Source organism: Dermacentor albipictus, chromosome 2 (genome assembly GCF_038994185.2).
Source record: "Dermacentor albipictus isolate Rhodes 1998 colony chromosome 2, USDA_Dalb.pri_finalv2, whole genome shotgun sequence".
NCBI lineage: Eukaryota > Metazoa > Arthropoda > Arachnida > Ixodida > Ixodidae > Dermacentor > Dermacentor albipictus.
In genome coordinates, this window is record NC_091822.1 from 74,530,720 (window position 1) to 74,543,192 (window position 12,473).

Consider the following 12,473-nt stretch of genomic DNA (forward strand, 5'->3'; position numbering starts at 1 on the left):
CCGGAGGTTGGCCCCAAAACGCGTTCCTGCCACGTGACGGCGCTGCCGGCCGGGGCGCCGTTTAGGGCGCCGTAGTTTCTCGGGGCGTCTGCATACCTCCGGGCGGGAAAATGATTTGGTAGCGCTTAGTTTTTGCGTTTGGATGCGTTAAAATCTGACCAGACGTTTTTCTCTACTTTGTAGATGCTGAGAGAATTTAATGATGTTTCCCTGCTCTCATTCCACATGGAAACAGCGAGCACCGACTACGCAGCCGACACAGCAATGGCTTTTGCGACCACCTCTTGCCGAGATTAGCGCGCTTATGCCTTAGCGAAAATATAGTGCATAGGGATTGCCGCGCAAGGCCAGCGCATTGGAATAACCTTGAATGTGTCGCCCGCACATAAGTCACACATTTGAGATTGTAACATTACTTTAAATGGAGAAAGTTCATGCAATATATCAGCATTGTGGTGAAGAAATTCTAGAAAGTACAAAGCGCTTGCGACTTAATACATGTTTATTGGAAATAACACAGTTATTGCATAACATCACATTTTTACTAAACGCAGGGCTTAACCTTCTTGGCTTTGTTGTGGATGACACACTGATTTAAGCTTATGAGGAAAAAGTGAATACGTGTTATACAATAAAACCTAGACACCGATCCTGTTAGATCAGCGGAATGCCTCCTGCAGCCAATCTGTGGCATATTGGCTGCTAGAAGCAAGAAATTCTTGACTTTTGCGTGCAGTCGCGTAGTGCTAAATGCACGAGTGAACCTGCCCTCGAGTGTCAGAATGAGGTTGTATAAACATGCTGAGGGATACAGAAGCCCCCCTCCCCTGAGACGCGGTCCTCTATGACAACAGCAGAAGTCGGTCGAGAATACAAAGCTTGGACCATCTGCCGAAAACCCACACTAAAACCAGCCTCTTCCAGAACACGGAAAAGGTACCTATGGCTAATGATGTCGAAAGCCTTCTCCTGATCGAAGGAGCAACGAATACCGGGAAGTTTCCTGGTATTTCCCTCCAGGAGAAGGTCCCTCGCTGCTAAACCGTGAAGCTGAGTAGAGCGCCCCTGGACACTACATGCCTGTTATGGACACAAAACAGTGCTGAGCACTGGTGTGAGTCGCGTACACAGGCACTTTGCTATGAGCTTATAATCGCAGTTCAGAAGCGTGATTGGATGCCATGCTCTCAGATCGGAGCTCGTCGGCTCGTCCTTACAAAGGAGAGTGATTAGCTCCTCTCGTTGAGACGCTGACAAAGCCCCTTCACCGAGTAGCCTGTTCACCAGTGATGTGAACGGCTTCACTAACAGTGTCCAAAATTTATCATAAAATTCGACTGTCAGACCATCGGATCCTGGACTGCGATTACGCTTCATAGACTTCACAAGGCCGAAAATAGCTCGTCCTCATCTATGGCTGAGTCGCACGCTTGTGGCGGCTTAGCTGGTGAAGCAAACGGAAAGACAGCTGGAGAGGCACACAAGGTCATGTAAAACTGCCTCGCCAGTGCAAGAACTCCATCTGGTGAATCGACTATGCTACCATCACTTGGATCTATTAGGGAAAAGAGAGTTGTGTTCTTCCTTGAAAGATGCTTACGTAGGACGTTTCTGCTGCACCACGCTTCCATTTCCCACAGCTCTGCTCAGGCTGTGGCCCTCAAGCCGTCCCAAAGTCGCTGCAGGAGAATCCGAAGTTCCTTTCGGAGTGAGGCCAGAGCCGAAGCAACACCAGGCCCGCCGGACAGTGGCTTCGAGAGCAGGAGGATCGCGTCGGAGACGATTTTAATCTCCCCACGCTCCTCGTGCGCTCGAAGCTTGCCCCAAGACCTGAAGCACTCACGCATTCTGACCTTCACGTCATCCCATTCTGTGCCACTTAAATTCGCTGTGTTGTGAAGCGATCGAAATTTAGCAAACGTGAGAAAAATACAGCTGCACTATACCGACCACGAGAGTTACTTTGCACTGCACCGTGGCCTACGAGACTGACAAGCTCATGGCGCCCTCGCGCTAGCCACCCTACCCACGCCCCCGAGGGAAGCGCCGAATTTTATCCCAGTGGGAGGAACGCGTGGCGGGGCCTCCCTAGGCAATGGCGGCGGCGCTGCGGTGTTCACACCTCCCAATTCTAGCCACCCTAGTCCGGTTTCTGTCCGTTCCTAACGGACAGACTTCGAACCCGTTCTGCTCCTACAGATGAAACATTTGAAGTCTGAATGATTGAGAGGAGTGTTTTGTCATTTTGACGTCATCTAAAACATGGTCGCGCCCCGCTACTGAAGACATCCGCGCAGCATAGGCCAATCATGCACTGCGAAAACGAACATCGGCTTTTCAAATGTGTACAAGGTAGCCCCCCAGGAACTGCAGATCAGGTCCACCATGGGTACCTGTTTCTGTTAGCGGTCCTACGAGCTGTGCCTCATCTGAGGTTGTATTACAAGATGGAACTGTGTGGCACAGACATGGGGACCACATTCACCCCAACCTAGTACAGCCACCACCACCTGCAAACACTGTGCCTCTGTATCAGCCAGGTGAACAACAAGCAACAGAGCCTGTGGAGCCTGCAGGAGCTGCTGCTGTGCCAGGACAGCCACAAAGTCAGCCCCACAACAGAACTGAGCTGCCAGCAGCAGTCGTCCCATCAGGAGAAAGCCGTGTCGCACTGCGAAAAAGTGCCTGGATGAGACGCCCTGTGAACCGGTATTCTCCATGACAAGAACTAAAGGGGGAGGAATGTGACAATTGATAGGGTTGTGCTGCTAGCCCCACGTACTGCTGCGTATCACGAGTCTCGTACTTCATGGCAGCAAGTTCGGGGTGCGATCATTACGTGACGAAAAGAAACAAGGCACTTTTTAAATGGAAAAGTGGTGGGTATGCTCATTATTCGAGTAAATACGGCAGTTCTTCAAGAGATACTAACATTGAAAGACTTTCAACATCGCCACAAGATGACGCGAATGAAGAATGCAATTGGCTGGCGCATCTGCACAAATTTCCTTTAAGTTCGACAGCAGTGTACCTGCCAATAAATTTTAAGGTTGTCACTGGCTATAATGACTATTATAGACTAATTTTTTTACAAACCATATACCATATTTATTCGAATCTAGGCAGACAGTTTTCTTCAAATAATCATATGCCAAACTTTATGGTTGGCTTAGATTTGAGGATTTTAAGAAAATGGCCAATTTGTTTTATTGAAATTCATAAATATGGTGCATAGCTAGCGCCATCTAGAAAGGCCAGTATCACAGCCGCTACTGGCCGTGCCAGCAGCCAAGTGAAGCACACAAGCAACGTCACCATATTTAGCTGTGTCGTATCAACATGCAGCGCAACGTTATCATAATGGCATCAAACAGGCGATGCCACTATGCTGCCGCTTTCAAACGAAAAGTTGTGCTAGCCGCAGAGGCATAGCCAAACATTCAAGTCGGGCGGCACTTCGGCATTGATGAGAAAAATGTTCGTCGTTGGAGGGGGCAATGGGGGACGCATTTTGTGTGTGATGGCTGCAACGAGGAGATGACAGCAATAAGGAAGATAGAGACATAGAATGAGCTTGGCGTGTTCATATGCAGTAAATGTTCTCATTTTGTTAACAGTGTCCTCACTTTTTTGTTCGGCCTGCATTCGAGGCAAGTTTTTTTCCCCCTTTTTTTTCTGGATTCGGACTTTCAGGGGTCGACTCAGAATCAAGCCTGGCCTAGATCCCAGTAAATACGTTGATGACAATTTCTTTCAAACTCTGGATAAAAATATATATAAATAAAGAGAGACTTTTCGAAGAGCAGTTCCTTAACAGTCACTGTTTAGCAAGAAGACCTAACGTTTCAGTCTCTTCTAACTATTTGAAACTACTCTAACTACAAAGCGGGCAACTCCCTGGGTCCCTAAAATTTGCTATTTGCACAATCCCCACAATGTATGGAGAAAAACTGCACACGGCCCACTATTCTCGCATCAACAGTGTAGCATGCAACACAAGTGTTGTCCTAGGACAGAGCAAAGACCAGGAGGCACGTTGCACAAGTTGCAGTAGTCAGTCCAGCTGGGTCCAGCCTTGCTGGCAAAGTCACCCGATAAGGGGTGTGCGCAGAACATCACCTGAACCTTGTCCAAGTGATGTCCCACAAACAAGAAGATGTGATGGCTTCGTTTGTTGTGCCTCTTGTGTTGACCTCACGATTGTTCAGCAAGGGAGAGGTGATGTAGGACTATCCCTGTGGGGAGAAAAAAAAGATTAATTCTGGAATTTTACGCACCAAGGCCAAGAATCATTATGAGGCACACCGTAGAAGGAGCTATGGATTAGTTTTGACCACATGGGGTCAAAACGCAATTCGACATGCAACTACAGTCGAACCCGGCTATATCGAACTTCCAAAAACAACGCCTATCAGTTTGATATAGGGCATAATTCGATATAAGCCTGCTAAAGAATTGGACGTCATAAATGCACATACCATTTATAAAATCACTTTATTGATGAAACTAGCTTAGTTTCGCATGAAATAGTCCTGTGTTTTCTTCTGCTCGGGCAATTTTGCTGCCTGCGACGCATGCCCTTCTCCACATTGTCTAAAGAGTTGGAGCAGCTGAGGCCACAACCTTCCACATTTGTGCAGAAGCACCAGACTAGTGCGAGTGCACCAAACAATTCGGACGATGTGGGCAAAGGACCATCATCGCTTTCCTCATTGTGCCCACTTTCACTTGTACGATGTTGGCAATGTAGTCTTCGTTTTTGGGCTCTCCCGTGGTCACGACACCATCATCTCCACTCCCAAACTCGTCAACCGTTGACTCCTCAACGGCTTCCGGAAATTCTGACAGCTCGCTCCAAACTTCGGCAACACCGGCAACGGCTTTGTCGCACTCATCAGAATTTACAGTCATCACCGGGCACGCGGAAGCCGGCATGTTTGAAGCAATTTCAGATGAACCACTTGCACACTGCCGAGCGTACGCGTCGGGTGCCACGGGCACCTGGTCATCTCCCCGTCATTCTTCAGGATCGAGCTAAGAGTGCTCCTCGGAATCTTGCATGCTGTGGGGTCATCTGACTTCTCACCGCTTTTGACCCGATTTGATTTCATCGCATTAATATTGACCGCAAATAAAGACGAGTACAGAGGAAGAGAACACACAAACACCAACTAGGCCAAACTGAAGTTCTTCTTATGATTTCAAGCTTCACGGCGAAAAGCAAATTTTGTCACTTCATCACAGCAACACTGCGGGAGAAGGCCCAAAATGTGCAACCACAATGAACCAGAAAAGCAACTAGACAACTCGCACTTGCACCATCTTGCACGATGAGGGCACAAGAGCCTCTGATTGGCTGTCTCAGCAAGCGCTGCGGGCGGGCCAGGATAATTTTTTCAGGGGGGTGTCGACGGCTCGCCCGACGCAGCATGGTCACGGTAGGGAGAGCGGTTGGATGGAGCCGCGACGCCGGGTTTCCCCACCACCACAAGGGAAAGCCAACTTCTGGGGGCACTGAATCGATTTAAGCGTAATTATTGCTACATATACTCATTGTAACTATACCATGTTCAGTAATTGTTTGATATACAGAATAATTTGCTGTAAACGGGTTCAACATAGTCAGGTTCGACTGTAAACCTAATACCTAATCTCCAGATTGTCTTGTTCGACAGCATCTGCTAGAACAGCGCTGTTTTGTCAACATGGATTTTTCCGATGAAGTCAAAAGTGGTCACGGCTCCATTAGGACAAGCACACTTGCAGGGGCGCAGTGTTCTATATATCGAATGTGGCGATGAACGGGACTATGATATATCCATAGGACAGCGCTATGCTTTTACAAGTCATTTCCAAAGAGATGTTACAACAGTTCGATATAGACAATATTTCGATACATCTGAGTTCGATACATCCGGGATCGACTCTACAGTCAACATCCGTTAATTCAATCCTGACGAGACTCAACTGATCAAATTATCTGGCATGTTGAATCAAACAAGATGCAGAAAAAAACGTCATAACATTCTGCTGAATTTATTTGGCAGTATTCACCTAATTCAAACAAGCCCCCAAATCAAATGCATCCCTATTTCTATGTGTCCAAACTAGAAAACTAACTTAGAGATAACATTAAAGCTGCTAAACAGGTGGAAATCTAACGTGCACCCAAATTTTTGGCAAGAAAAATGGGCAACAGTGTTCCACGATGGTAGGCGGTTTTCTGTCAGTTTTGCCGCACATTATTTTAACGTCAGCTTCGTCGAAGTATAGCTGTATTATGCAGCAAAGCATACAAACACTGCAAACACGGTTTCTGGCCCAATTTTCTCGGAAAAAAAAGAAAACACGTGTGTTATAATCAGGTCAATGCCATAATTAGACACTGCAAGCTACCAGTGTTGCTTGAAGATATTTCTAACGGCAGGCTGAAAATTGGCATTTTGGACAAGAGGAGACGTTTGTTTAAAGCATTCAGTGTCCTTTGAGTTCTGCCGAGACTGACGCTGTCAGTAAAGGGGTCACCACAGGGATCACCACAGGGGTCAGGTGCGTGCATGCTGACTGGTCAAGTCGGAATTATCCAGCAAAAGACAATTTTAGGATCGAAGTAATGCAACTATGGGCCCATGGAAATGCATAGGCGCTGGCCAGGGCCTTCGGTCGGGATGAAATTATTGGATAAATTCACCGGAGTCGGATTAGAGGAAGGATATCTGTACAGTAAAACCTTGTTAATTAAGATTTAACAGGACCGAGAAACATGCCCGAATTAACTGAGTGTCGAATTATCAAGAGTATCAAGAAAGCAACAACAAAGAAACATTCAGTACGTCAACAAGTTTTTAGTTACTGAATGAATCAGCTAATTCTGCTTCATATTTTGCACAAAAGCAGTGCAGAAGCTACAGTTCTCGTCATCTTGGGACTGATTGGCTCTCGCAGCGGCGAACGTCTTGGGACTTTCTTCGCAGTGAACCTGTGGGCGTACCTTCATCTCAGAACCACTTATCACTACCGCGCATACATCCTGATAACTTTTTTTGCCAGTGAGCTAATCAACAGAGCATCCGCCCATCGCGATGCAGCCAGTGCTCTTCATCCTCGACAGGTTTGCACTGAGTCAAATGAAATTACTGTTTGCCCCAACTGTTACGGACAAAACCGAGGCCGCCACTGAAGCGATCATGGATGGCAACCTTGCGATTCTGAAGGCACATGGCCGACACACACACCGAGTCAACACGAAACTACCGTTTGCTGTAAAAACTGCGGCCGCTATCGATGCAATCATGGATGGTGACTACGCAGCTTTCAAGGCATGCGACCAATGTGGAGTTATGAGCGGTGGTAAATGCAAGAAAAGGCTTTAAAGGCACAAACATGAACAAGGCATTTCGGCGTTGCTGCAATTTGCATACAATTTCCGCTGATGACTATGGTGATATGAACTCCGCCACTTCGTTTCAGCTGGACGCTAGCGCTCTTTTCGCTCTTTTGGGTCGCAAATTTGCAGCACTCCGCACTTGCCAAGCGCCAAGAGTTGTCCGAATTAACCGATGTGCGACCAAATGCATCTGAATTAATGAGGATTTGATTGCATTAAATAATCCATCCGCCTGCTGGGACCAGACGACGAGCCTGAATTATCTGATTTCCAGAATTAGTGAGGGTCCAATTAAGGAGGTTTTACTGTATCGCTAAGTCTTCTTTTCATGCCTTTCGTAACAAGTAAACAAGAACGATTTAAAGTACATTACACAACAGCGACACATTACCAGTATTCCCTAGACCTGTAATGACCTGTTCCCTAGGTCATTACTGCTTAGTGCAGTAACAATTGACATCATTATCAGTGCAAACAAAGTACACGTTCTAGCATCTCGGGTAGTTGTCAGTAGTCCCATTCTGGGCTAGATCACAGCTACGATGATGTCGGGTAATAGCAGAGACAAGAAAAAACAAAAATAAACTTACCCGTTGCCACAGAGACATTCAGGCTGCCAATGGGGCTGTCCTTCTCTAAAGGGGCCACACAGAGGATGGAGTCACACAGGGCAGACAACTCTTGCTGCACCCCTTCACCCTCATTACCTGCATATCATGCAAGGGCAGAGAGAGGCATTAAGTCCTGAACCAAATTTTGTAGACGTTAAAAAATGCATTTGACATTAAATTACACTGTTTCAGAAATACTTTGTAGCAAAAACGTCCTTCAATGCAAATCACAGATGGCCATCGCTTCCCTTTGCGGCGCTCCCAATCCTTCATCAATGCCTTGCCCTGCAAAGGCCACGGTGGAGCAGTGTTTCGCCTGCAATGCTCCACCTAACGAATGTCACCGTGGTGCGCTGTTCCAAATTGATTTTGGATGGTACCGTAGAAGCCACTACTTCCGATTTTGGCACCCACGATGCGCCAAACTCGGAGGCTATCCCTCAGTTTACAGTTGAGTTCACGGTGCCTCGTCCATTTACTGCGCTACAGCGTACTAGATGGCCCCGCATGGCTATTCTGGCACTGAGTGACATGAGTAGTATGTTTGATTTCCCACTTATCTTTGCAACAATCACAATTTCCGAGTGTTGAACAAACTTCACCTCCATGTTCGCTCATGCGAGTACGTCAGCAGCACGCACATAAGCTAAGAAATGGATGCCGCAACCAGGACTCGCGTTGAAAGTATGCCCAACGTAACAAGCTTTGACCATGATGAGCACTTGCGCGAGCCGTGCAGATATCACTGAGAGCAATGCATCGACATGACTGACAGCATCAAAATATTTGCATGTGTTGCGTTTCGCGGAGCCGTAAATCTTGGATGCTATGGATGGTGCCCACTTAGTGCGTACAGATGGTGCCCACAAATAAAAAATAGAGGCTTAAAAAGATACATTCGTTCTGAGCAAAAAAAAAAAAACAAAGAAAAACACAGTTTTGCCAGAAAAGCAGAGCACAAATGGCAATAGCAAAGAGGCAACTACACAAAGTAAGGTTTGTAGTGTGATCAATGTCACGTGTGCTCAGGCAAACATGAACAGATCTCACTTGATGGCCACAAACACGCTGTCACAATGTGAACGAACACTTTGCACTGTATCTCAGAAACTCGAGATGCACAGGAACCCAATACGCATCAAGGCACCAACCATCTCGGCTCAACCTTTTCACTTATCTCCAAGATATGGCATGTGAGGACAAGTCAGACAGGCGCGAGTACCTGTCCCTACCACCACCCCCCCCCCGCCCCCCTAGCGCATGCTTGATCCCATTACCGCGCATTCACTTCCTCCTCATCCCCATTACACAGAAGTTCTCAGCTCTTGTGTTTCTTTCAGTGCTGCGAGCTGACATGCCCCCTGCAGCCTCTGCAAACAGTTTGCCGACACGACAAATGGCACTCAAAACTTTTCATGAGGAAGGACGCTTGAACAAATTTTTTGACTCCCCCAACAATTTTATAGCCTTTCTTTTTTTAGATTTACTAGCCATACAGCATCCAAGTACAATAGAACCTCGCTGATACAATCCTGTTATGTACGATTTCCTGGTACTAACGTTTGCTATCAAGAACACAAAAAATGACCCAATCTCCACGCTTTTTTTTTTTTACCAGTCCATATGTTCATGTAAAACATTATATCTCAGCACCAACGCTTGGTACGTTGCCAAACTGTGATCATATGACATGTTTTCTGGATGCAAGATCCCATGTAAACAAAAAAATGCGCAAGGTGCACGCAATCGAGCACAGCAGCCGCCCGCTGCATCAGCTTCCCCGCTATACTCGCCAGCCCATCTCACGTGAAAATGCTGGCACACACTCAGTTTCTTAATACTCAGTACCGCACACTTTTACTAGGCAATAACCCAAACACGCCGCCGTTCTCTGTTACAGGCGGTATGATGCGAGTGCCACATTTTGCAGCGACGGCAGCCTGCGTCGCCCACCAGCTTGTTTTCGTTTGCGTCTCTCGTCGCAGTTTTAAAACACTATGCACAAGAAAAACAAAATGCCACTCGGGCTGCCGAAGTGCTACGAGCTTGACGCGCGTTGACATCCCGTGCCGTATAGATTCGCGCAATGCTTCACATTACGTAGATGTCAACTACAGTTGAGTTTGTCAAATTTTTTAGTTACTTCGGATCGTACGTTTTCTCAGTCAGTATGTTTCTTATCCCTTTTTTTTCCCCCAGAACGTATAAATGAGATTCTACTGCACATGCTTGAAATGGAGAAAAAATTCATAAGCTTCGTGGCACGAAATTACTTCATTAAATCGAAAAAAACAAACACAGTTTTCACTGAAACTAAGATGGGGAAATGAAAAATAGTCAATTACATTGGGAATTTCGCTATGTCAAGGTCTGACTGTCTAGAAATTCTAAATACATGGTGCTCTATGGACAAGAAGTTACAAAAGGTAAATGCAGTCGAATCTCCATAATACGAATTTGAAGGGACCCGAAACTTTGTTCTAATTAAAAGAAATATTTGTTCTTGAAGTATTCGTGCGCCATAGCACGATGCACAAACGCTGCAAGTCGTGAAGCACAGAGCGAGCGCGGACCACGAAACTACCCACACCGGCCAACACTCGCTTCCCAAAAACAGCAGATAACAATACTTCAAGGAGCAGGCTGGCAGTGCCAGCGTAGGCATGGGCGCGCTGAGACCGTCGTATGTGAGGGAGTTACAAGGGAGCTAAGAGGGAGGGTGAGGGTAGCGTAGTCGCAAAGAAGGGCGGGAGAGAAGTGGATTTGCTTTCTTGCCAGCTTGATGGATGGTGCTAATTACCGTATTTACACGATTGTAAATCGACCACTTTTTTTTAAATTTGAAAATCTGAAGTAGGGGGGTCGACTTACAGTCGAAACCAAAACATGGCCATGCCAATAAAGCAAGATCAACGGGAGCTACAACGGGAGCTCACTTTCCGAAAGGGTTTTCCTAAATTTTTTAGAGTCATGGGGGGGGGGTGTCAATAGTTGATGGAAGCGCCGCTGTTCCATTTGCGGCGGCCCCCTTAGAACGGCGGCGCTTGCGGGGAGTATCAGTAGTTCATGGAGGAGCAGACACCGCTCGCAGGTTTCTCTTTCCCTGTTGCACTTAGCTTTCTCTATAGTTTGACGAAAGGCATTAGTTTGACGCGTTCCACTTGACTGCCGGCTACGTGCTACTTCTATGCTTCCACAGTCGTCATGAGTGCTCCAAGCCCGCTAATCATTCGGCACTCGTTCACAGCAGCATTCAAGCAGGCTGCCATCCTTTACACCAAAGAAACAAATCACTGCGTAGCGAGCCGCAAGTTCAATGTTTCTGAACGGGTGGTGCAAGAGTGGCGACTGTAGCGAAGCGAAATTTTCACCTGTGACTGCAAGTGAGGAATTTCCCACGTGCCGAAGTCTGGACGCTTTCCGGAGCTGCAGGCCAAGCTTACAGCGTACGTCACTGAAATGCGTGATCGGTCCCTGCCAGAGAAGTGCGACATGGTCATGAAACAAGCGCGGATCTTCGCCTTTTGAGGACCTGCTCCGCTGTGAGTACGAGTAGCTGGCGGCAGAAGACCGCAAACTTACGCCAACTGGACCCGTCAAAAGAGCCTCCCTGGTGGCTGTGTTTGGTTGTGTGCATTCGGCGTGGGCTGTTGTTCCACAAGATGGCGCGGTGCGGTCATTTGCCAAATGTGAAATTTCGCTGGATGACGACGCTCTGCGGGACCGTAGCAGCGATGACGATGGCAGCACTAGTGAAGATGAATAGTCCAGTGACCATGTCAGCTGCTAATAAATTTTCGTTATCGAATGTGCCCTCGGGTATGCTCTTCCTTTTTTTTTCTTTTCTTTTTCCTGTCACGCGAAATAGGGGGGTTGACTTGCATTCAAGTCGACTTACAATCATGTAAATACGGTACCTCTGCCACCTAAGACTGCCACCGAAGCAGTGGAATTGCTGAGACCAGACTGGGCCTCCGCCGCTGCTTCCCTCTGCATGCTCACATGCTTTTTCCTTCGTCTGCTGACAGATCGGCGCTGTATTTGTATTCTTCGTCCTGCGTTCTTAACGCGAGTAATGTCTTATCAAAATGTTGAAGTCGTTTATACTGATCATAATCATGTTGGTGTGTTCCCTTCTGTTGCAGCATTGCTGCATTCAAAAGTCCAGGGGAATGAGGTACTACTACAGTGGAATCTCGATGATACGAATCTCACGGGGTCACGAAAAATATTCGTATCAGCCGAAATTCGTATCATCGAAACAATTAAAACTAGCTAAATCAAAGAGTCAGTGGTGAACTCACTCAGACACACGTACGTAAAAAGGATTTATTTCTTGTAGAAAATTCTCTAATGTCCTCTGCCTCTTATTCTTTGTCAGGTCAATTAGCAGGCTTTGTTCAAATCCATGAAAACGCGCGCACGTGTCGTCGCTGATTTCGTTCGCGCACGCCTCAGAACTTAGCGCGCATGCA

At 47.0% G+C, this 12,473-nt stretch overlaps 1 protein-coding gene across 2 annotated transcripts in view; it reads right to left on the reverse strand.

The window, feature by feature from the left end:
* Positions 1-3,184: 3,184 nt before the first annotated feature.
* The window catches only part of LOC135913124 (rRNA methyltransferase 1, mitochondrial-like), a 54,664-nt gene continuing 45,375 nt past the window's right edge, over positions 3,185-12,473 (reverse strand). For both annotated transcript variants that reach the window (XM_065445808.1, XM_065445809.2), the window contains exons 9-10: positions 7,978-8,094; positions 3,185-4,235 (exon numbers count right to left, since the gene is read on the reverse strand). In XM_065445808.1, coding sequence (XP_065301880.1) covers positions 4,195-4,235; positions 7,978-8,094 — 158 coding nt within the window. In that variant the 3' untranslated portion in view covers positions 3,185-4,194. The remainder of the gene's footprint in view (positions 4,236-7,977; positions 8,095-12,473) is intronic.